Source organism: Lepisosteus oculatus, chromosome 24, assembly GCF_040954835.1.
Source record: "Lepisosteus oculatus isolate fLepOcu1 chromosome 24, fLepOcu1.hap2, whole genome shotgun sequence".
NCBI classification, from domain to species: Eukaryota; Metazoa; Chordata; class Actinopteri; order Semionotiformes; family Lepisosteidae; genus Lepisosteus; species Lepisosteus oculatus.
This window is the reverse complement of record NC_090719.1, coordinates 6,008,517-6,035,669: the sequence shown is the minus strand read 5'-3', so window position 1 is coordinate 6,035,669 and position 27,153 is coordinate 6,008,517. Positions and strand designations below refer to the sequence as shown.

The 27,153-nt window shown below is 35.2% G+C and overlaps 1 protein-coding gene across 2 annotated transcripts; it reads left to right on the top strand.

The window, feature by feature from the left end:
• olfm1b (olfactomedin 1b) lies at positions 1–27,153 on the top strand. 2 transcript variants are annotated; one of them, XM_006643165.3, is made up of 6 exons: positions 1–459; positions 14,319–14,468; positions 16,375–16,530; positions 18,767–18,986; positions 23,349–23,455; positions 25,567–27,153. In XM_006643165.3, the coding sequence occupies exons 1-6, from the start codon at positions 385–387 to the stop codon at positions 26,239–26,241; spliced, it is 1,383 nt and encodes a 460-aa protein (XP_006643228.2). In that variant the 5' UTR covers positions 1–384; the 3' UTR covers positions 26,242–27,153. The 2 variants fall into 2 exon arrangements, with proteins under 2 accessions (XP_006643228.2, XP_006643227.1); XM_006643164.3 differs by lacking the exon at positions 1–459 and adding an exon at positions 9,513–10,828.

Here is a 27,153-nt window from a genome sequence, read left to right as displayed (position 1 = left end):
GTCATATCCTGTTTCAGAACCGTAGCTAGCTCCTGCTTTCTCAATTTTTTCCTCTTGCTTCTCTGTCAGCCCCCCTTCCCGAAGCAAACTTTTGGCAATAGAAGAATAATCATTTCGTGCTGCATTGAATTTTCTTCTTTGCAAATGTCTAGCAAAAGGAGAAGCAGCCATTAAAGAGGAAGAAAAAGATACTCACACAGAGAAACTGGGATACAATAAATATGCAAAGTGACGGCTTCGCAAGCCAGAATTCTTGCTTTCCTTTATTTTGGTGCTGAAGGCTGCACAGAAGACTGCAACAAGAAACAGGGTCTGTCGAAAGGAGAAGAAAATAGTGTGGGGAACAGAAAGATCTGCATGTGAAAGCGCTGGTCCTGGCATCGGATGCAAGAAATGCAGACCGCAAGCAAGCTTTTGAGTCTTATCCTTCTCATCTTGATGGGCACAGAACTCACCCAAGTAGGTTCACAAACGCCATTTTCCACCATTTAAAGCTATACAAACCTTGATTAGCTTAATTTACGAAAGCTAAATCCGTCTAACGCTAAACTATTGGGAAGATTAGTTTTATTTTGCAGTAAAGCAGATGAATGTACTAAGATTATATCCCGACAATGTGTACATTACAGTCTGCAGACCGGAGGACGACGGGATGGTAGTATTGTCGCTACTATAGCACTTGCCTTTACAAAGATAGGCAAATATTTTTTTAAAAAAATATACAATTTTTATTTATCTTTTGAAGGGGGTGCTCGTAGGATAGTGGGTGGAAGTTGAATCGAACCAAGCAGCAACCATGTTAGACCTTCTGAAGTTTGAAGAAGGTCAAAATAAAAAGGGTACAATTATACTTAATAGGTAAGAATGACAGCTCATATAATGGGTCGTTAAGGGCTATTTATATGGTTAATTTTAAATAATCTTTGATGGGTGTAAAAACACTCAGAGAACTATCAATGTTTTGTTTTTACAACAAATGTATGGTTACAGCTAAAAGCCAGGTCTTGCATGAAATTGGCATTTAGAAAGAAATTGTATACAAACCAATAGTATTCGTTGCTGTTTCAGTATGTGTATATGCATTTATTATACGAAATATTATTGTACGTATTAAATCTGTGTAAAAAGAGTTATTATTAATGTAATTACTTGAAGCATTGAGAATGGTAGTTAGTATCCTAACAGCTTGAATTATTTTAGTACGAGTACACGGCAGACCAATAACCGTCTGCCACAATGATTCGTCTGCCATTGTGTTCTGAATTTTATAACAGACGTTTTATCTTTCCTGTGTATACCCCTGCTTATGTCGTTCAGCTTTAAATAGAGCCAAACATCTCTGCCAGATTGGATCTCTGGTATTGCTTAATTGCTTACCTTATTTACAAGAAGAATGCGTAGCTTTTACCGTATTCATTTTCGGTACATTCTGTAAAAAAGATGAGCAAAGACCAAATTCTTACCTTAAGGGTGCCGTAGCTAATACTTCTTCTCCGCCCCTCCTTGAATTGCTTATTCGTTTTAAATATGCATACCGTGAGTTGACGGGGAAAAAAATGTTGCTTTCGTCCGGAATGGAACGATTTAGTTAACATGCAAGGTGAGGGTGCTGTTCAGCAAGGACTCAGGTTCAGCTAGTATTTGGCATGTACTGTATGGTATTGTAAGTGACACTTGTCAAAAAAACCTGCTCGGCAGCATGCTGGATTAAACAAAGGTTATCCGTTTTTGTGTTGAATTACCGTAGCAAATTGAGCGCAAGAAACTCGGCAATCTCTACTACATACTGGAACTGCTGTGCAGCTTTTAGGTCAACTGTATTTGTAAAATAAGAACAATAATGGAATAACTACATATTTGTTGTCTTGCGTAACTTTCTCTAACTGAACACATGCAAAACTACAGTATGTTACAAGTCAGTGAATTATAAAAATCGTGCTTCAGTCCTTGTCAAAAGGAGCCACAAATTTAAAAGTCTAGTTCAGGAACTGGTGTAGTTTTAGCCCGACTGATTTTGTTACAGCAGCCTACCTAATGGTTTGAATGGACTGTAGCAACCGCAGAGCGGGCAGTAACCGGGAAAGAACCGAGAAAGAAATAGATATCGTGTAAAAACACTGAAACTTGACTTTCCTGATTAAACGTTCAGAATAAAACAGTTTCTGTATTTCTGTAAGTTTTTTTACACTAGTAATTAGTCCATTTAATTGAAATTGGAAACTAATACTTTATAGTTACTATTAAATACATGGTCCTGTAAATTTGGGATTACAGAGCGAATCTTGTGACGGCGGCATCAGTATTTTTCAGTGTTTTTCATACATGGACAAAATTACCTTATTATTTGCCCGAATACAGTCACAACAATAACACTTTAATTTTATTTAATTGAATGTTTTTTGTCTCTTTCAACCCTAGTATAGTTTCACACATTTACTCCTTTCAATGTGTCAAATACTGCACTAATTGAAGATAAAAACGTTCAAGTAGCGGATTCAGAGAATAGACATTAGATAACCCTGTGTAACCAAAACAGCAACACTTCAGATAAAAGCAATCAAAGAATGTCAGTGAATTATTTAAATTAATTAATTATTACTAAGGCTCATTATTTACGTCACCATATCACAAATCTAGGTGCACTGAAATGCTCTAGAGTGCAATGCAAAATGCATCTGAATATAATTAGCAGCCACCTCACGTTCTGTTTTTATCTATTATAAAGAATATTTTAGAATTTAATCTGATTTTATCTAAGAAATACATCGTTGATATATTGTTACATTTTAAAGGAATGAAGAACTTCTAAATATTTAATTTTGTCTCAACATTATTAAACAGTTAATAAATCTTGACAGCACATTCATATTGCTTTCATTAAATTAAAAGCTCTTCATGAGGCTGTATTTGTAAATCTAAGTTATTTAAAACTTTCCATACAAACATCCTTCAGCAGTACAAATGTTAGGTTGTTTTGCTTTTTTCAAAATTACTTCAAAGCTACACAAGAATATGAAGCCATTACATGTATTTTGTTGTTAATTAGATGTATTTTAAATTATAACAAGCAGTTCTTTATGTACTGTATAATACTCAATACAAACTGCTATCTATCCTTCCACACAATACACAGATAAAACTGGTGGCATTTAAATTGCCCTTGTGGTACAGTTGTATATTGACATTGAAATGTATACATATCTGCAGGGTTCCATATAGTTGGGTTATACAGAAAAACTCATTTCCTAATGGGAATTTTTTAGAGTTATAAAGATCTGTCAAATACCCCTACAGTAACAGTTCTTATCTTTAATGTAAGTATTTCAGATGGCTGAAAAATATACCATTGTTGTGAATACAAATAGATTCTGTGTCATGTAATTTTTCCAGTATAAAAGTTTATTTTATTGGTCATAGATTAAAACAAAAAATAGTTACTTATATAAAGTTGTCATACATCTAACTTGGTAACCTCTGAATGAATAAGCCTATGTACATTGCTGAGTCAATTCCAAATGTATGTGTTCAAAGAAAAGTTACTGTATAAAATGTCACAGATGTACAGTATCTATATGTTTGGTTTATAGGTAAAACAGTCTACAACATAGTGTCTCAACACTAGATATTTACAACATATAATAAAAATAATAATAATAATTGTTTACACTTATATAGCACTTTTCTGGACACTCCACTCAAAGCACTTCACAAGTAATGGGGACCCCTCCACCACCACCAATGTGCAGCATCCACCTGGATGATGTGACGTCAGCCATAGTGCGCCAGAACGCTCACCACACACCAGCTATCAGTGGGGAGGAGAGCAGAGTGATGAAGGCAATTCATAGATGGGGATTATTAGGAGGCCATGATTGGTAAGGGCCAATGGGAAATTTGCCCAGGACACCGGGGTTACACCCCTACTCTTTTCAAGAAACTTCCTAGAATTTTTAATGACCACAGAGAGTCAGGACCTCGGTTTTACGTCTCATCCGAAGGACGGCGCCTGTTTACAGTATAGTGTCATCATCACTATACTGGGCCATTAGGACCCACATGGACCTCAGGGTGAGCGCCCCTTGGTGGCCCCACTAACACCTCTTCCAGCAGCAACCTTAGTTTTTCCCAGGGGGTCTCCCATCCAGGTACTGACCAGGCTCACACCTGTTTAGTTTCAGGGGGTTGCCAGTTGTGAGCTGCAGAGTGATATGGCTGGTGGCCATATCTTTTTGAAAGAATGTGCTGTTTCTGTTTTTTTAAACAAATTGAAAAGTATTTAATCCAAAATCTATAATGTTTTTTTATCTTCTCCCAAAGAGTGAATTAACTACAAGAATACATTGTTCTGTAACATTCAAATTTCACTGTAAAGTAGTGTTGTGCAACAACTCTGTATTAATACACTATAAACCTTAAAATGGCTCTGTTGATACTAGCATTTAGGCATTTATTAGGCAAAAGAAAAAAAACACTCTGTCCTTACCTATTGATTAACTTGCATTTAGTCACTGTAACCCCTGTAACCCCTGAGAAAGGCATGCATTATTTGACTTAATCTCAATTACAATGTGTAAACTGAAAGCAGCAATATTAAGCATATACTGTATACTGTAACTAACAGAACTGATTTACTGTATGTTTGTATGTATAGTAGACAAATTACACAATGGATTAGATGTTTGGTTGCAAATAAGTATCATCATCATCTTTAAAAAAAATCTATTTATTCTTAATTAATTCCTAGCCTGCTTCACAGTCTACTTAAGTTTAATTCTTACAACATAACTTTACTGCTTAAAGTACTTTGTTGACCAGGGTTTGTGTTTTTAGATATTAACTCAAAAGTCAAAATAAATAGTATAGCATGTTTTTAATAGACTATATTGGTATCAAAATATTCAAATAGATGAGTTTAGAGATGTTTAAAAAAACATGAGAGTGTAAGTCAAATTAGAACTGTACATTTCTTTACATGTACAGTATATTACTGGACACCTATAGCAAATTGTTGCCCTAGATTATATGGTTTATATTTTTACAAAATCATTAATTTATTGAACATTGTTTCAAAACAACTGTCAAAGTAAAAAAAAAAAAAAAATAATTAAAAGAATTCAATGCAGAAGTAAGGCTGAGACATGACTTTCTTCTCCCAGTAGACCACATTAAAGTTAAGGATTTAAAAGGAGGGATCAATCTTAGACCTCCTCATTAAAGGACAGTTGAAAATAATAGGAGTAATATGTGGAATTTGTAATTTTTTACAGCCACCCATTTTTTCTTGTTTGAAACGTTTCATTTAGCTGACCTACTTAAAACAGCAAATTGTGAAAGCTGATTTTCCAAACATTGATGGAAACAGTACTGCATCATAATTAGAGTTAATATTAATTAATATTAATTGAAGTGAAAAATAAAGTATTTTTTGCTGTACTGTTGTAAAATAAATCTTCACAGGAAAAAATGAATTTACAGTTTTCTTTGACACCATTGTTTCGCTGAAGAAATACATTTTAAAAGCCCCAGAGTATTTTGAAATCTTCTTTTCTCCTCTGCTAAAAATATTGTTATTTGGAGGCTTTGAGACTGTCAGATTCTGACAGATTTACTGCTGATTCACATTACAATTAAATCTGTCAGAATCTGAAGTGCTGGCACCCAGTATTTGGTATCTTAATAGTAACTACATTATACTCACTGCTTATAATGAAACTTAAGCTCTTTGTGTTTTTTATATCAGAATTAACGAGCCACTCTTTTTAGGGGAAGGCCAAAAAACTGTTTCATGAACATGAATATGTACAGTATATGTTCATTACGTGGTACTGAATACACAATTAGTTCATATTAGTGTTACTCTTAAAATACTCAATATATTTAAAAAGATGTAAAAACCTTTCAGTGGTGCAATGATGCCATTTCTTTCAAATTAATTACTTAGTCTGAAATCCTGATGGATTTCCATAAAGGTACTGTAACAATCTGGGGTTCACGGGGGTATGCCCCCTCGCCGCTGCCGCCTCAGGTCGGTCCCCCCACCGTCGGGGACTCGAACCTGGGCCTCCAGCATCACTCAACAGGGACCCAGCCACTTGAGCTAAAGGGAAATCTCCCGTCAGCCCGACGGCTGCAGTCCCTGCTATTCACAGGGAAGAGCAGTGACATCACCGCGCTGGTAAGCCGGCTAGAACAACCTGCAATGGTGGCCGTATGCGATACAGTACCTAATACTGTTTCTTACAGTCTTCAATAGCAATTCTCATTCATTTGTGTCATCTCTTTACGCAAGAGAATTGTCTGAAATCACTGAAAACAAATTATCTCTAATAAGTAGATTGTTGTCAGAATAAATAGATGATTTCTATCCCAGATATTAATATCATCATACTTGGTAGAAAACCACAGGTATGTAGACATACCAGAAATTTCAGTGAAGTTTAAATCCCTTGTCTCAAAGTCATTAACACTGTTATTCTGTAAGTAACAAAAAGAGGTTAAATAATGTACAGAATCTCAAGTATTTTATCATCACTTTCATATACAGTATGACATGCTCCCTACAATTAACTTATTTTTTTACAGGTCCACTTTTAAAATACCTCCCATCATCACAAACAATTATGTACCTCGAGGGTAAATTCTATGTTTTTATTTTTGTACTGCAAAGAAATAAATATATAAATATGAATTAAGTTTATTTGGTATCAGTTTCATAACAAAGACAGTTAATTGTAATTCTCCGGGCTTTGTGCTGTTTGTTTCAATGGGACCTGAGGGGAGGTGTTTAAAAATTTAACACCCCATGCTCTGTCATTAATCAAATGCAGACAGGTAGCTATTTATCAAATCATTTTACTTTGATGTGCAAATTACATTACATTTCATTTAAAGCAAAATCAGTCTGCATTTGAAAAAATAATAAATAATAGTCATGGGTCATTTGATGTTTTTGGCAGCACAAGGATTTTATTAAGGTGCATCTGAAAGCAAGAGCACTTAAAGGCTTTGGCTACTGTCATTTGAAATCAAGGCTGATGAAATCCTGGCTGCCCTCTGATTACAGGGATTTGGGAAACATAGATTTAGTTTTGTTGCAGAGCAGTTATGAAGACTCAAAATGACTCTTTAATTGGAGGTACTGTTGAATTGCTGCAGTGATTTAATATTTACAAAACTTGTGCTACTTATCAAAGGTTTGTCACATTTTTCTCCCATTCCTTATAATACAGATAAGAATAAAAAGAGGTAGGTTATAATGAAAACCACAAATATTATATACTAACAGGACAAACAATACACCTAATCCTGTTCTACAGCTCTACTTTTTCCTTCGTCATGTAGTCTTGTCTGGAGTTTGTGTACATTTTCTCCAAGTGCTCTGGTTTCTTCTCATCTCCCAGTGATGTGCAGGTTTCTTCTGAATGGCTACTTTGCATTGTTCTTTTCTCCAATACCCTTTAATAGACACATTCCATTTAAGGAGAGAGTGGATGTTTGCGCTCAATCAGTCTATGCTTCTTGGAGAGATTCATGGTAACAACAGTCTTCACAAGGTTAGGAGGCTTTCTAATGATGGGTGTAGCCTTCTCATTTTCTGGAAAAAGCCATTTTATAATAATGTACACATAAAGACTATTTATTTATTGTTTATATGTGTGTTTATAAAGGGAAACGCAAATTCCGAAGTGGGATGCAATGTCACTTTTGTTGTTGTTGTTGTTGTTGTTGTTGTTGTTGATGTTGTTGTTAAGCCCCATAATCAATATGATTGTTCTGCCTTTCAGCTTCTTATTGAAATTGTAGAATTCCTTCAAGAAATGCAAACAAATAATCTTAATCATTGAGGAGTGTGCACAATGTTTTAATGTAATTCAAGACTTTTCTTTCCTGTTTAAACTAACCAGCAAAAGTGTTCAGTCATTATTGAACTTAAGGACTGCGTTCAAGTCAGGGTGTCTCCTCCATCTTACTTACAGGACCAGGGTGTTTTCCATTTATTTAATATGTTCTAATTTTGAGAATTATTGAACATATAGAGTATCAACTGCTCCATGGCATTGGAAGGTCATATCCATTCAAGAACTAGACTATATTAGATCTATCTATACTAGACATTCAAAAACTAGACTATAACTAGATATCTGAGCAGGACAAAAAGTCATAATCCTGAATGTATAGCTCAATCTAAAAAATATGAAAACTGTCTACAGAACAGTAGAGACCCTAAAACCACATAGGGGTGTTAAACACTATGTAAGAAAACTAATACAATGTTAGTTTTACTGGAAATTTTAGTTCTGAGAATTTTATTAAACATTACTTTTCAGGGACTCCTCAGAATGTCCCAATTCTGTTACAGGGCTTGATTTTCATTTAATCTACAAGAACATAAAAAATACTTGAAGCTTAGTGATATATTATTGGCCCATGATAAATGCAGGATTACTTGTATGATTTTTACTTTCTCATAAAAAAGGAACTTTTGTGTTAAGAATAAAAATGTATTGGTAGAGAAATAACAATCAAATGATATGCTATTAGATGCCTAAGGGATAAAAGAAATAATTGTACATAAATAGATAATATAATGTGACCTACTTTTTTAGTTTCTGCTGGATACAGCCTGGTGTATGTACTGTACTAATTTTTCTTTTATTAAAGGCACCAGTACCCAGTAATATCTCAGATATTATCTTTACTTTCTATGCTACAATGTGGAGCCTAGGATTATGGAGCCCTGGTTCCATAAAGTGTATGATATAAAAAAATTAGCAGAATATGTTATACCTAACGCAAATCATTGGATTACGAAATGCCAGGATACATGAGTTTGGTTAAATATAATAAAATTGACCACAAAGAGGTATGTTGAACAATGCGAATGTCCATTTTTACATTTTTGCCAAAAGAAACGTATAATGCATTTATATCGTTGATATTGTTGAATAATGACACCTACAGTGTCAGGAGATCTAGATCTTTACTGTAACTGGGATATTACTTTTTTCGAATTCCTGGTGGCCAACGTCACCATCCTCGTTTTAGAAATATTCTTTTGGTGGTTTTGTGTAAGTAGATATACAATAACATTAAACAGTGTTCATAATGTTTAATTTATATTACATTTTTATTTACATTGTGCTCGAGCATGAGGTCGATACGATGGAAATAAGAGTGACTTCGGTTTGGCCGGCTTGCATTGAATAATTTGAATAGGCATTAAACCAAACAAATAACCCGAACTCTTTGAATATTAATTATTTCATTAGTCTATAAACAAAAACTCTATATATGTAGATATGTTCTTTTTTGTTAAAGTGTTGCACAGTAACAGCAAAGATACATATGCTGAAATACACATACACGACACGTACCTACAACAAATTTTGTAAAGAGCATTTTTCCTTACAAGAATACAAAGCAAGAACAAAACTTTAATGCAGATCAAAATCAATTTAAATACACGAAGTTTAAAGAATGCAGACCATCAACCTGAATTGTTTTGTTTCAAGTACAGTTCATGTTATGATATGGGACAGACAACAGTCAATGAGTCAGAGAATACTTCTGCAATAACCTCAGTTTGCTACAAGGGGGCGACGGAATCCTTCCATTTCAAATGTCTACAAACTATTGCATAATAAGAAGTCCTCTACCGCAGCGAAGCAGAGAAACAGATCACAAAGGTTCGGTATTAAGGTAGTAATTTATTACCTGTCGCCACAGCAATTCCATACATTAAAATAATTGGGCACTTCCAAAATACCGGAAGCAGATTTGAAGGTTGTGAATTTTGTAAGTACAAAGGAAAATAATCTGTAACGCATTTTCTCATTTTAAAGACGTGATTGATACATAAATAGAACGTAACAGAGATTCCGTCAAATCTTTATGACTCGAGTTTAGTGTTTAATTAAGTTCGTGAAGAAAATATTTTAGCGTTTAAACGTACTTTACTGCAACAGTAGAGACTGTGAAAATATAGGTGAATTTGGAATAGGTTATGCTATTGAAATGAACAGTTCAATTTTCAAGTGGATGAAATGTGGTTTTCACTTGGAGTAATTCAACGCTTAGCATCTAGAAACCAACAAAGCACTACAACGTGGGCATGCGTGCTCTTTGTAATTCACAGGAGAGGGATCCAAGGCAATAAAATCCAATTTAAAAGCACAGGCAGCAGCTCCCCAGTGGCAACAGGAGGGCGTCTCATAAGCAAACCAAACCTGACATCACATTGCGCTCCGTTACATAGATCCTCCTTACCTCCTCCCCCTTATCCATTTCGAACAGCCTGTAGTCACTTTCACACTTTCTCAACAGCGTATTAGACAGGGGCGGATCAAGGGTTTAATTGAAAAGAAAGGGCTAGCGTGAGAGCTTTTAGACCAGTGCAGGGAAAGGAGCGAAGGAAGATACTCAGCTATATTTCTGTTTAATCAGTAGCGGTGGTGCAGAACAGCATCTCAGTGTTACCTCAATAACAGAGCACTAGTGCTGCTCTTCGAAAAGACAGAAAAACCTCCTTCGCATCATTGATCAACGATGTCCAAGGCAAGAACCTCCACGCCAGGCACACGGGTGTTGCACCAAGCGTTTACAGGCAGGATGGATTGCCAACAATGTTTTTCGCTGGAATGTTTAGAATGAAGGTTTTTGTGAGACGTACAAAGCAGCGATGTCGGTGCCTTTACTCAAAATTGGGGTTGTGCTCAGCACCATGGCAATGATCACCAACTGGATGTCGCAGACCCTGCCATCCCTGGTTGGGCTCAATACCACCAAGCTAACGGCAGCGCCAGGGGGAAGCTTGGACCGAAGCACAGGAGTAAGTCAGGCATTAGCTAATTGTAATAAGTATAAATTGAATATTTGCATGCCGCCTTCCACTCACAAAAATGCACGATTGAATTAAATTATAACGGCGCATGTGTAATAATGGAAGAGAAAAACATTTTAAACTTTTTTTTGTTCTTTTGCACGACCCGTTTCACAGTAACTTTAATGCAATGTGCTGGAGGATTTAACAAAATATTTTTTTTTCCCCATCGTAGTCCTCTTTAATCAATGGAAAGGGAATCCATATACATCAATTCGAGCGAACACTGAGATTTAGTAAGATTTCCAAGAGTTTTTGTTCAGTCATCTATTATTTCAGCTTTCTCGTAGCTTGCTTGCACCGCGGTGTGCTGCAGTTTCAGTCTGCAGCGCACCATAGACCCGCGCTGTAGTTGTAAGAAGGGCACAGAAAGGGCACCTACAGTACTCGTAAAGATTGATTGCGTTATAAGAGAGGCTGAGCAAGGGCACATTAAACCACAGGGGTTCAGCTTGCAGGATTTAAAGACGCCGCCCTTCTTTTTCATCATATATTCCATTTTGAGTTAATTGTATGCTTTTTTTGTATTTCATATTGCACACTATCTCAATAATCTATCAAGAAATCTGCACACTTCCCTAGGGAAATTTAGTGAACATTTTCCGCTGCTGCAAATGTTTTTTAGAAGCTGTGGATTCCATTTATCAGTGTATTTCACAGATATTTCACTTTCGTAATGTTTTATGCTTAAGATTCACTTAATCAGATAACTCTTTTTTAACAGATTCCGATTGCACCAATTTACAAATAAAATGTGAACCGTTCAAAAATAACAAATATGTACTTCCTTAGTGAGTAATCAAAACACGCAATAGCGGAATCTCTAAAATGGATCGAGGTGGATTAAACACTATAGTTCCCATTCCATTTTTTGTGTAACTTTCTTCAAATTGCGTGTTGTGCTGTATTAAATTTGCCATTACCTTGTACGACGTCATTTTGTAAGACACCCGTCGTCGTCCACTTACTTTTTGACTCCTTACATCGACTAAACCATCAATACAGATTAAATCGGCGATCAACAATTTATTTAGAACACTTAATACTCTAATCTATAATTTTGCCTCAGGAAGAATTGAGGTTCCGTTACTGTACATCTGCTGTCAGTATTCTGGAAAGCAGTTGATCCACGGGCATATTTTCATTCACCTAGTGCTAATTTCTCTACTAGTCATTGTCTTTCGATTTAAAGGAAGCAACAAAACCAACTCAGTTATGCTTCCAATAATGCCTTATGTGTATAGCACTATTCTGAAGACATTATGGGGGGATGTGCTTTTGATTTAAAAATCACAAAGAATTTCCTTCGTAAAGAAAATAGAGGAAATATTTTAAAATTAAAATGAGTCTATCAAAAGGCATTGAAACATTTTTGCTAGAATTGTTTTGAAGAGAACTTCAATCATAGTCTACAGATGCCTATTGTTGTTAAATAAATTTGATATATAATACTATTGTATTAAAGGTTCCTTCAGTATGTCTGTCTTTCCTCTAAGGCAAATAGAAGCCTCACCATTTCATTTTGTCTAACCAATCTTTTTCAGTCAGTAAATTACATGTACTGTAATTACATGTCCTGTAATACAACAGATCAGATTTTTTTAATGGTTTGTACTAAAGTTGTGTATTTGTAGTTCTGTGGCATCATCATTTTTATATAATGATAAAAAGGGGAATGTTGATGCTATTATAGAGATACTGTAAAAGGAGCCTAAAACTCAACTACTTATGATACAAATTCTTAAAAAGCATATATGGAAATATGAAAGATCAATAAATGTTTTCATGTCCATTGTCCTTCATTTCATTGATCCACCTTAAATTCAATCCCTGCCTATGCTTCCATTACTGCAAAATCCCCTGATATATATTCTAAATCAAGCTTTGGTGTGTCAGGATGCAGTTGTAACATTACATCATCTTCTTTGTTTACAGAATCATTTCTGTGGAATATACACGTATGGGTTTCTGGTCTCATTAAAACTGTTTTATCCACTAAGCCATCCATTAGGGCTCAATGCAAAATCAAAAACAGGATCCATGAATGTCCAATGATTTAAGGCATAAATGTGTGTTTCTTATGAAACAATAGTTCTGTTCCCTCCAAGTGCACACCCTGTATTCACTCCCTCGTGTCAAAGAATACCACTGATGTTTTCAGCACAGTCTGAAACAAACTTTACACAATAATCGTAAATATGTTCTCTGATCTAAAGTTTTAATTATTTTATTTTTATTTAGTTTGGGATTTTATGAAAAAATGTGTAAAAGATCTTCATATGGCATTTCTTGCCTAAATCATATACAGTATATTGATCTTCTTTAAAGTTCATTTGCTTATGAATATGAAAAAAATGAAATGAAATGATGAAAAAATGACAAAAAAGATGAAAGAATACATCTGATTACATTTTAATTGATTCTGTCAGAGTGGCAGTGAATTGAACTCTAAAAAGATCCATTTGTATGGATCATAAAAAAATAATTTCTCTAGGCATGTATTCCCCTAGAATACAGTACTGTTTATTCTGTTGTGTAAATGTTAGCTAAGATAAATGGTACCTGTAAGTATCCCACTATATTAGAAAACTACAGTCTTAACATGAAGAGAATTTACTCTGTTGTAGTCGATTATCCGGGGTCAGGGCTGCCATACCTGGGGTGGAGCGGTTGCTCTGTGGCTAAGGATCTGCCCCTGTGGCTGAAAGGTTGCTGGTTGAAGTCCCGCAGCCAGCAGAGGAACCCTGCTCTGTAGGATTAAGCAAAGTCCTTAACCCCAGCTGCTCCAGGGGTGCTGTACAATGGCTGACCCTGCACTCTGACCCCAAGCTTCTCTCTCCCTGTCTGTGTGCCTGTGTGTCTCATGGAGAGCAAGTTGGGGTATGCAAAAAGACAAATTCTTAATGCAAGAAATTGTATTTGGCTAACAAAGTGATCTTATCTTATACAATGGAGCTCAAGCCTCCAGATGGTTTTTTACATATTATATACTGTAGATGATTTTCTCCTAAAAGTTATGTAAGTATATTTAAAGAATAAATGGTCTTGTAGTTTAGGTTTAAACAGTCCAAACAGAGGGCTGCAATTGAAGCATTGCACAAAATTAACCAAAATCAAAAGTTTATGGAGGCAGAGAAGACATAAGAAAAGCTTGCCACTCACTGTAGCTGATGAGTTACATTTACTACCATGAAACTTACTAAATAAATGTTGTTTATCCTGACCATCCTCTTAATTTCTTGTTTTTTTTCTTATGCTTATTCTACTCCCCTTTTACCCCCCGTGAACTCCTTTGATGTTTTTGTTTGCTTTCCTGCTTTGTCTTTCTATTTCCCTTACTATCTTTCGTTTCTCTGTACTGATGAACACCATTCCATGCCCTCACCTGTGGTACCACCCACCCCTGTCTCTCCCTCCCTTGTGGGACATTTATCCTTAGGTGCTGCCAGCCAATCCAGAGGAGTCCTGGCAGGTGTACAGCTCAGCGCAGGACAGCGAGGGAAGATGTATCTGTACAGTGGTAGCGCCACAGCAAACGATGTGTTCCCGTGACGCCAGGACCAAGCAGCTGAGACAGCTCCTGGAGAAAGTAACCAAGCCAACCTCCATACTGTATCCCATGGGGGATTGAGGGGGGAGGGTGGTTTTATGTAATAGGTTCCCTTGAAAGTAACCAGTTTGCTTAAGCAGGCATTGATAGCATTTATTGTGCATCTGTCCAACTTCTATCAATAATGCTATAGCCACCAATGACCTCATTTGAAGCCTGATCATGTTTACAAGGACTCTCTGTCATTTCTAGACACTTGAGGTTAATGTGTTTTTGTGTCTTGGAGCTTCAAAAAGACAAAGAAGTTATTAAGGGAAGTGTCTGTTTCCTATTTTTCTTTTGCTCTCTTCATGAAAGGGTCCTATTGAATGAAAAAATAACAGGTTTTTGTGTGGAATTTCTCTTCTCTTCATTCTTTATATTAACTCCAGTGGAAAGCTGTGAGATTGAGGCAATAATTTTACACAACTGGATTTGCAACTGAATTACATTATACGATATTTACTTGAATTTCCCCTTACATATAACATATCTCTCTGAATTAAAAATCCATTCTCTGGACTTTCAACAAGACTGTATATCCGAGAGATTCATTTTATATACAAAGTCTCACCATAGGAAATTTAGCCAGTTTCAAATTATGTTTCAAGTAGCAAATATAATTAAGTAGAATAAAGTAGTCAGCATATTTTGGTATGTAAATTTGAATAAAAAATAATGTTGGTGTGAATTTCACTTAGCTAGTATTAATAAAACATTTTAACAGCTGTCAGACAAATGGATTAAAACAACATCTACGATAGTTTAATCTTTCTTACATCCGATTCTGTTATTATACTAAGACAATATGAAAATATGATGAGCTGGAACATCAGCTTCATTTTGATTGAATCTGTGGTGATAAGTAAGGATCACTCTGTTTTTTTCAGTTATATTTTACCGTTTCATTTGCTAGTAGTTATTCAGCTCAGTGTAGCAAGTGACAAAATACCATAATATTTTTTTAGATTCTATTTTCCCCTGAAGCTAAACTATTTATTAAAGTACATATGTTTTGATAAGTTTTTACATAGAATTACATTACCCCCTTCAGTAACCAGCAAATACAATTCTAAAGAATATCTAAAATGCCCCCCAAAATAGATATGTTGCTGTTCTATTTGTTCAAGAAGTCTGTGCACAATGAACACAGAAGAACTTGATACAAACTCAGCTGCAGTAGTATATTATACAAGTACTCCGACACAAGTCCTAAAGTGTTAGAATTACTTCATAATTATGCTGTAGTTACAAAATAATACATACAGAGTATGTAGATTTCAATTATTTTTAGTAAATATTAATTCATTTTTAATTTACCATAATATTAAAGATATCAAGTATGATTCTCAACAGTTTAGACTTTAGGTTAGTTAATGAGCAGAACAAGAAAGACCTTGTAGCGAATTACAGAAAATGACATGTGGCAGCATTTTAGAAATTCACCATATTGTTCTTCCTAATGGCCAAAAAGTGCCTTCAGAATATAGCAACCCCTGATTTTTTTCCCTTCTCCAAATACTTGCAAAAAAGCTTCATCATAGCTTGGACAGGCTAGAAACATTAATAAACATGGCAAATAATGAACTGAGTGTAAAGAAAATGTAAAAAGAAATAGAAAAGAGGTGTAAAGAAAAGAGTAAAGAGGTGCAGAATGACAACATTTAAAACTAGAACTAAGTCAGACATATAATATAACTACACTGATGTAGATGACATATGACAAATCTTTTAAATAAAAACATGACTCAGGTAAAATAAGGTAGAAATGTAGTTCAGCCAGATTATGGCTTTAAAAGAAATACAGTACGCAAAAGAAGTGCATTTAGTGTTCCAAATGCATGCATTCCTCTGACATTATCAATGCACTTGCATTCTTACAGTAGCTTCTGTTTGTGCTTTCAAGGTGCAAAACATGACACAGTCCATTGAGGTCCTGGACCGGCGGACCCAGAGGGATCTACAGTATGTAGAAAAAATGGAGACACAGATACGAGGCTTAGAAACGAAGTTTAGGCAGGTGGAGGAGAGTCACAAGCAGAACCTCGCCAAGCAATACAAGGTATGTGATCCCCTGTAACCTCTCCCTGCACTTTTTTAACGTCTTTCACTAAAAAACAATGCCAGTGAGCCAGGGTGCATGAAATGGCATTTATTATGAAATGCCCATCCAGCATAGCACTCTGTCTCATAAAAAAAACTAGAATACAAAAAAAAAGAATAAAAATGCTGACACATACCTGATCAGATTGCAGCCTTTTTGCAATGAAGGGCTTATATACTCCTGTACTAAGTTTTAAAATCAATATGCAGCTTTTATGGAATGCTCCTGTCCCACTATTAAGTCCCATTTGTATTAATAAACAGTGTATGGCTTGAGAGTGTCGTTTACATATTTAAAAATAAGACAATAATAATGATAAATAAAGAGCATTTAAAAATGCATTTGCTCTTTCCAGGTTTTCATGGACTGTGCTATAACTAAAATGATCATGCCCCCTAACAAAACATTATTATATTTAAAAATTATTTGCAACAACATATCAAAATCCTTTTGGGCACAGCAATGAATATGATTTAGAGTACTGTAGTTTTGGCAGCACTACAGGACTTTTTTATATGGGAATCATACTGTAACTAGGAGATGTAATAGTTGCAAATATAACATTCTCCTAATGCCTTACAGGTCTTTTGTATGTACACGTCTTTTAATCCTAAGAGGGAACCCCTGTTTCAATCAGTTCTAAAGAAATTTGGTTAGGGTATGCTGGGATGTTCAGTAGATACTACTGTTACATAGCATTGGGGGAAAAAAAGTCTGTAACTCCAAAGTTTAAAGTTACTTTGGTGTTCCCTACAGTCTTTTTTGATTTTGAAAGAACATACCTAGATGTTGTAGACCTTTACATTTTGAGTGTAAAGGCATGTGAAGTTATCTTTATGATTTTAGACAAATGTTCACCAAATGGTGACATTTTCATCTTTGTAGAGCTTTGTAAAATTCCCTCGTACACCCAATTTCAGAAGTCACTTCTTCTGGTATGGGTTGTGATAACCACAGGCTGCAAGATGGGACAGAGAGAGCATGACTGCTCTCAACCTGGATGAAACTGAATTACTCTCGTAGAGCATTGAAAAAACACCCAACATTTAACTATAAAGATTTTCTGATTCTTGCCATACCAAATGCTCCTGTCCTATGTCATCCCAAAACATACATTTACAACAAATAACTCTGATCTGATAAAAGAAATTACAGAAATGTATTTTTCTAGGTGATGTAATGTGATGGCTTATAATTGGCTATTCAATGTTCAAATTGCATGAGAGCTTGATAATATTGAAATGTGCAAAAACAGTAGTTCTTTAACTTCGTGTAACTTTTTTGCACTCACAAAATATTGTTTTAAAAGTCATTGTAAAAACATGATGCTTAATAAAAAATGACAGCATTCTGTTAAGAAGTTAATAGAAATTTCACATGGTGCAGCCATGTTCTTTGGAGTTAATGTCCATTCTCTAATCACATAATAAGACAACAGAATCTTTATGATTTTTTTGCACATTTCAAGTCAATATTTAAACTGTATGTATGGTTTTATATGCATGTTGTAAGCCTCGCAATCCTTATGTTGATGGTATGACACAATGTCAACAGATATACATTTCTGGGAATGTACTGGCATTTACTGTACAATATGTGTTTATTAGACAGGTTAGTGAGCTAGATCCTTCAACAGTATCTCATTTTCTTGCTTGCAGGGGTAACTTTAAGAAATTTTATCAATGCTGCAGTGACTGAAGATGCAGGTCAATCCATTGTAACCATGAACTGGGCCACAGAATTTTTGCACCATGCAATTTATTTCAAATTAGCACCTTTAACACTAAGGAACCTGACCACAACTGAGCTCTTCCTGCATGCAATTGTAGATCCATTCCATTAATAATTTTTATCTTTTTTAATTTAATTTTTTATTTAAATCTTTGTCAATGCATATTTGATTACTAAAGAAAATCAAAGAAAAAAAACTTTGTTGTATGTGATTTGAAGCATGTAACCCTAAGATGTTGCATTTTAAAATATGATAAATAAAGAGCTTTCCCAATTGTTTTTGGTGTACTGAAGACTGTTTAATACTGCTTGTTATTTATAATACAATATCTGGTCTTAAAGTTTCCCCAGAGTGTTAGGCACACTGCATTCACCTTAGGGAGACAGACAGGAATAGGGCAAGGCAGGGTGTTGTAGATTTTTGCACGCATGACACTGAACCAAGCTTATTTTAACCTTTCAGGCAATAAAAGCGAAAATGGAGGAACTTAGGCCTTTGATACCAGTGTTGGAGGAGTACAAAGCCGATGCAAAATTGGTATTGCAATTTAAAGAGGAAGTCCAGAATCTGACGTCAGTTCTAAACGAACTTCAGGAGGAGATTGGAGCCTATGACTACGAGGAGCTTCAGAACAGAGTGTCAAATCTTGAAGAAAGGCTCCGTGCATGCATGCAAAAATTAGGTAGGCTCAGAGTACACAATAACACATTGGCCACTCAAAGGGTGAGTGGATTGTCTGCAGCTAACACTGCTCAGGAGGACAGATGCCTGTTAAACACTATAGAGCTACATGTTTTAACTATTCTACAAAGTAAATATGGTTGAATTATGCAAAGTTACTGAGACATAATTATCAATGTGTTGCTTCCACTCATCTGCTGCAAAATATACAATTTAACACATTTGCAATATTCTTTCTATAAAATACGATACAGTTGATATTGTCATTGTAATCTGCCATTAATGTATGTACATATATTTTATTAGCTGCACTTCTCACTTCAAGATTTTGGTTAGATCCTGAAAACAAACAACAAACTGTTAACTGTTACCAAAATATTTTAAATGATATACTCCTTAATATAGTTATTTTGACTCTTTGTTTAGTATGAAACAAATACATGAGAGGATTGCAGGTATGAATTATAAATTCTGTTCCATAAGCAATGAACCAAAAACAGAAAAATACACAGAAATTCTATTTTCTGTGTGTTACATGTGAAATTAAATATGTAATTACTATAATCTTCAAAAGGAGAAGTGCGATTTTAACTCAAGGATTTTGGATGTCATTACAATTAATGCTCACCCAGTGTCATTGTTTGCATGCAACAAATATGTTACGTATAGGAGAATGTTTGAAATAGCATGTTGTGTATTTTTTTATAATTTGTTTTAAGATGGCATCGTTTTTTAGATTTTTGCTCAGATTTACAGATTTAAAACAGAGTAGCTATTCTTTTGACAGGTGTGTCCTCAAGCTTCTTTATTTTTACTTAAGTAGGCAGACAGAAAAATTATCTCATTAATATCTCATTTTATAAGGTGCCAAGCTTTCACTCACCTGGGACTGTTCTAGTCATAATTAATGAGCATGCCTTTTCTCTCAGTGAGAAAGCAGAAACCCTCCAGAGCTACTGCAAATGAGGCAAGAACCAAGATCTGCCTTTTTTAGAGTCCCAGATCAATATCTTGTCATTTTGAGATATTGCATTTTCTTCTACTTATATAATACACACGAAATACTCTATAAAATTAAAATATATGGTCTTGAAAACCTGAATCCATACACAGAATATTCTCTGCAAAGATAAATAAAGTGATGCATATAACATATGATATTAGATCAGACAGATAGAAAGGTTATGCTTTGCAGGGGTAGTTCATATTTGAGCCGCTCGTTCATTTATTTTATCTTCAGTTTTCCCATTGGCTGTGCCTTATGTGAGCACAAATAGTATAGATGTCTAGGTCTTATATTTTGACAGGAATAAATATCCAGAAAGAAACTTTTAATAAAGAGCCATGTTGATAAAAGACCACTACTTTACTCTTTGATTACAGACAGATTGCTAAGCACAGAAGGAGTAGTTTTCTGGGGAAAAAAGTTCACTTGTGTGACCCACATTTTTATCATAGATGAAGTAAACGATCAACATCTGAAATTTAGGAACCAGTCGTTGGGTGTAAAAAAAAGTAACAGGACAAATGCCTGTTCATTTCCTGGTCTGGGAAATAGAATCATATGACATTGACTGATGTAACTTTTAAGCAACACATTCTTACAATTGTGCACATACTTTGTCTTTGTATCAGTCTCAGTTTTGATCTCTTTGACATTCAGCATCTTAAAATCTAAAATTACATAACAATTACAGCTTTATTCCATGCCGAAAAGAAAAGAAAGGAAACACAATGTTTCGGCCGTGGAGCCTTCTTCAGGTGTGAGGACACCTGAAGAAGGCTCCACGGCTGAAACATTGTGTTTCCTTTCTTTTCTGTTCAGGATGGAATAAACCCATTAACTGTTCCTTTGCAGCCTATGCATGCTGACACAGCTACTGTACCTACGTGAACAATTACAGCTTTTCAGTTTTAACACGACAGCTGCTGGTTAGGCATCCTTTTGTGATCAGTGCATTCTACATACTGATATTCCATAGAATTTGAATAACTAAAACAATTGGTCCTAAAAAATGTTTCTAAATTTTTTATTAGAATTATCTGAATAATTTGAACACCACCCCTGATAAAGGGTTATTAGGTATAAAAAGAAATATTGATGCAAATGTAAGGCTATAGTACACTTGTACTCACACTTGTGCTGCTACTTCATATAGAGTTGTAGCAAGATTACCACATGTGATATCCTTATTCTGCGTTTTGCTCACAATATGCAATTAGACTGGGTTGCTGACAGACTTTTGATCAAGACAGAAGGTGTACAGTATATGCACTGTGTAAAATCTTATCCTTCTGTAGCATGCATGGACTATCTAGAGTAAAAATAATTAAATGCACCAATATTAAAAGTCATGACAATTAGACTTAAAAAATGTTCTGAGAATGATGTGGATAGGTGTGATCTGTGGATAGGCTGACTTGCCTGACTTGGCAGCCCAGTTGAAAACTAATTAAGTCCATCACAGTTTACAATTATGCCAAAGTAAATATTATCAAATATAATCAAAATTGGTAATTAATAATCATTTATAATTATTTATGTGACCGTGGACAGTGCAAACATTTTTTAGGTTCTCTCTAATTCAAATTTTTATTTAAAAAAATACTTTGGTGTTGATAGCCTTTCTTAAAAAAAGAACAAAGAAATGGGAGACATTTAGTGGTGAGGAGAGAAAAACACATTAAACTGGGACTGAGAATCTTTAGCACATGCATAATTGCCTTTTACAAAGTTTCATCAATATCAAACATTCTTCAAGGCAGTACACAGAGAGGCAGACAGTCCTTACAACAATAATGCTGTGCAGAGTAGTGGGTTGAGTTGCTCCATAGCACAGGGGCTTTGAAGAGATTGTGAATCACTTGATGTCTATCTGAGGATTACAAACTTGAGACAAAAACAGTTAGAATGTTAGACTGATATGGCTGACAGAGACGTGATCCAGAGAGTGTAAGGACAGGGCAAGAAAATGTTTTCAAGAAAGCAAAGCTATTGAGAGAAATGAAAATGTTAAATTGAGCTATTACAGTATATGATAGAATTCCCTTGCAGTTAAAAGATGCTAACAGATACATTAAGTAAGAAAACACAAGATATAGAAGTATTTTTTTCGGTCCACACTGCAGTGTACAGTATACTGTAAATTATGTCAATTGTAATTTTGGCTCCATTTGATCACAGATTCTGTGTAAGGCAGAGCATGTTTGGCCAGCATTAGTTTTACTTAATAGCAGTAATACCAGGCTTTTGGTGCTTGAACAATTAATTATTCACTTAATTATGGACTCAAAGAAAAAAGGTTGTTTTGGGGTTAATTCAACATTTTATATGAGATTAATATAATCCTCATCATATTATCATACTTCTGTTTTTTTAGAGCAGGTTAAGATATGTTTAATTGTGTAGCAATTAACGTGTAATCTCAAATATTTTTCATATCTCAGTATTAACATCTCGATGTTATGTATTTATAACATACAGTATAAGTATTACTATGGAATCTGTATGAAAATGTAAGTTTTATTTTTATAAGAAATGCAAGAGGTAGGCCTTTGCACTAAAAAAACAAAAATTGTTTATTTTTCCATTTGAAAAAATGGTCAATAATTACTACAGCTGCCTCTGCTATTAGTAAACTACAGTACTGTTGATATAGACAGCTTACACTTGTGAAATGTGACAAAAGGAAAATAAAACACACATAGAAGGAGACTCTATCCCTATAAATCACAGCATGGAATTGGGCAGTTTAAATAAGGCCCTGACAATGATTCCAAACACTCCATCCGTTCTGCATGAACACATCTGCTTAGAACTGCTGTGTTAACTGCTCTCAAAATCTGGACAGGTTTCCTGACAAGTGTGAGAACTACGTTCATGTCTGTTCTCTACCTAACGCTGAATTACACGTATTCCCAAATGCTTTCCTAACTTGTTTTTTTAAAGTATATATACATTATAAAACACACACACAATTACACTAACACTGCCATCAGCTATTATTTGTAAGACAATTTGTAAGAGACAAAACACACAAAGAAAGCAGGTACAGTACAGTGCAGGTGTATTCCTATGGATAGTGTATTATCCACCTATCCAGCTATTATCCAGCTATTAAACCTATTACAATTTAACAATTCAGAAAATCATTTTTTGTTTCTTGATCTTAAGGAAAGTTACTAAATATTTTAGACACTGTATAATTAAACCTTTAATTAATGCTGTGTGTTACAATCGTAATGGCCAAATAAAAACAATCTGTGGAAATACTGTAGAACAGTAGACAAATGGATGTGCAATGTATATTATGTTCAAAATGCCTTTGTAAAAGCAAGATAAAATTTTGTTTCATACTTGCAGCTTGCGGCAAATTGACAGGAATAAGCGAACCTGTTACTATAAGAGCATCTGGATCAAGATTTGGGTCTTGGATGACTGACCCCTTAGCACCGGAGGGTGATAATAGGGTAAGTTTTGTTAGTGTGAGTGTTCAAGCAACATGTTTCTGTTCATAGTTTCTCTCTCATGCAATTTAAACAGCCTAAACAGACTTATTAGACTGAGACACTACATCAGCAAACTGTTATACTGTAAATAGACTTTGTGCTTTGTTCCAAGGGAGTTCGGTGAGTGAAATATTCTGTATTTTTACTGATGAGAAAACAAACAGCAAAAATATCACCAATGTAGCACTGTTTGTAGTTATATGTCCCAGTTATCATGTCCGCAAGATACAGATTAAATTAAATGGACACTGAAATTACGTTACAAAAATAAATTAAAAATTAAAATTGCTGGAGTAAATCTGCTGTTATTACAGATATAAAAAAATTTAGTCTGTCAACAGCTTTTGGTATTTCCTATTAACGGGTAGTAGAATGTATATCACATAATCATATAACCAACCTACAGTATATGGATATAAAAGTGGGAGACTAATTTGTATTTGATTATTTTAAGTATCAGTAGAATATTGCTTGAATGAATATTATCCACAAATTAAGTATTCTGCATTTTCTAAGTAGGACTGTTTTATAATATAATTTTGAAGAGTGACTAATAAGTACTAGATAATTCCATTGGGGTGTATTTAAAAAACAACTTACTAATGTATTATGACTTTATTACTTACACAGAAAAAACAGAGAGCAAAAAATACAACACAAATACAATTCAGTATACAGTATCTTTTGTTTTTTAAATGCATTTAAATACTATAAATTCCAAAAAGAACAGAAAGCTAAGGTTTTTCAAAGAAATCATTGATAGCTTTAGTGCCAAATCAGTGTCTGACTAAAGCGGAATGTTACAAATGGCCTGTCTAAATGGAGTTAAATAGACAGATGGACATACAAGCGCTAAATTTCTGAGTGGTCAGTCAATCAGGCAAGAGGGTTTCAGTTGCCAGTGACAGAAAAAAAATAGATGTAGGACTCTGCAGTTCATATTCTGGCTTCAAAGGAAGCTCTTCAGAACAAGCTATGGTTTCAAATTAAATCCTTAGCTTAGAGAGAACCTTGTGTAAAACCTGCAACATGAAGGGCTGAAGCAGGCACGTGTGCTTCTCATTAAACTGGAGGAAGCTGTTTGGATTATTCTTGGCGCACAGAGCCAATTTTGATTTTTCTGTTCATCCCACTGCATTAGCAGGGCAGCTCATAACAAATTATTCCTCCAATCTGAGCCACTCCAATCTCACAAGAAAACCAAACATAAATCTTTAATTTCCTTTCATGTGCTCTGTGCTTTTTGAAAGCAGGCTCAAGTTTTCCCAGAGCAATGCATGAGCAGAGATACAGTGTAAAAGACACTGTAGGAAATACACATAAGGGGAAAAGATTCAGAATTATTTGGATAAAAACCACTCCCAATCCAGCTGCTTGGAGAACAGAGCTTTTTCAGACCTGTAAACCACTATTACTGTACATACGGTATGTTTTATGGTGGTTATGGTAGAACTCAAGTCCCAGAAAGCAGCCCTCATGATGCTTTACTTGGTTGTATATGGGCACCACACTCCCCAAAACCATTGCCGATCCCATCTGTGGCTCCAACAGAAAGCTATTGGAAAAGTGAAAGCCAGCAAAAATGCAACAATTTGTATAAAGGGGTAATTAATTTGCTTAAATTGTACCACACATACATTATTCATTCGCTTAAGGGGTTTCTGACTTCTTCAGCAGCAGATCAATTACAGTACAACCAAAACCACAAGCAGTGAAGGCTTTCATGTTGAGAAAAACTTAGGGACACTAACAATACACATAGGATTATTAAACTACAGATAGACCCTTGGTCCCTTCTTTATTTAATTGCCTGGAAATGTGCTTCAACAATTAGCAAAAAAAATATACTTTTGTATTTCTGGTGCTGTAAAGACTGAAGATTTTAACGTTTCAGGGTATTTAATTGGAAAACTAAAAAACTGTTTACGATTTGAGAAGCAAATGTACCCATATACTGATTTTATCTGCACAACAATACACCTCATTAATATACTGTACTGTAGGACAGAAAACAACTGTAAAAATAAAATATCAAGCCTCTGGTTAGGTGTAAAATGCTTTGTCCCTTGCAGGTTTGGTACATGGATGGGTACCACAACAATCGCTTTGTGAGGGAGTACAAATCTATGGCAGATTTCATGACCTCAGACAATTTTACTTCTCACCGCCTGCCTCATCCTTGGTCTGGAACGGGCCAGGTGGTCTACAATGGCTCCATCTACTTCAACAAATTTCAGAGCCACATCATTATCAAGTTTGACTTCAAGACCTCCTCCATCAGCAAGTCACGCCAGCTGGACTATGCCGGTTACAACAACATGTATCATTATGCCTGGGGAGGCCACTCAGACATTGATCTCATGGTGGATGAGGGGGGATTGTGGGCTGTTTATGCCACCAATCAGAATGCTGGAAACATTGTGATCAGCAAACTGGACCCCAATACTCTTCAGATTCTGAAGAGCTGGACAACCAACCACCCCAAGAGGAGTGCTGGGGAAGCTTTTATGATTTGTGGTACGCTGTATGTCACCAATGGTTACTCTGGAGGAACAAAGGTCTACTATGCCTTTCACACCAACTCCTCCACCTATGAGTATATTGATATCCCTTTCCAAAACAAATACTCTCATATCTCCATGCTGGACTACAATCCCAAGGACAGAGCCCTGTATGCATGGAACAACGGACACCAAGTTCTCTACAATGTCACCTTGTTCCATGTCATCAGGTCTGATGAGCTGTAGTCATATCCAAAGACCTTCCTTACATCAAATGATGCTAAATGTGGTGGAAACAAATGCTGTAAAGGAGATAACAATAGTGGCATCTATTTAGAAAACAAAATATAGTTAAGGACAGCTGCCAAAAGGTCAAGCCTTTTTAAAAAAATACTTATGAAATAAATTATTATGACTGTGTTTATGAAGCATTACCTCTACATCTATCCTAGTGCTTTGTGCATAACCATGTAGGCCCATTATGAACTGGAATATCATGTTCATAGATTGCAGAGGGAAGGGGCACCTGGATCTGCACTAAGAGGTAAACACAGTTAAGAACATTATCAATATCATTGCATTCTTTTTTGACAGCAAATAAAAACATCAACTAAAGAAATGAAGGCAATGACTGTTGGAAGCAAACTGTTAAGGACTACGTCTTTGCGTGTAATATGTGGATCTGTTTTTCTTACTTTCTTCTGCATGGGCATTTTATATCATCACAATCAACTCTTCTGGATGTACTTTGCTACAGTATATGATGCTATAAAAGTTTAAGGGGGGCTAGTCTAGCATTGTATGGGGTTAACTTTCTTTTTCATTTCTTTATGTTCTTGTATCACATTACTGTTGGTGTTGATATATCTGTGCATATCTGTCTTTGTTAGGTTGGATTGTGCTGAAAGAACTATATTGCTCATATCTTTACTGTCTAGCAAAAATGTCACAAGAGAACGTATCAAGTAATGTATCTATGAGTCAATGAATATGTATCCATTGGCTCATTTTTCTCATTGATTTCACGAAGTCTGCTGTTCTGTTGTTTCCTAGCAAGAGATACTTGGTGGCATCTTTATCTGTTCAGCTTACATGAATCTGTATTGTACCTGCAATGAGGTAGTTTGTATTAATAAATGAAGGGTTTTTTGTTCCATA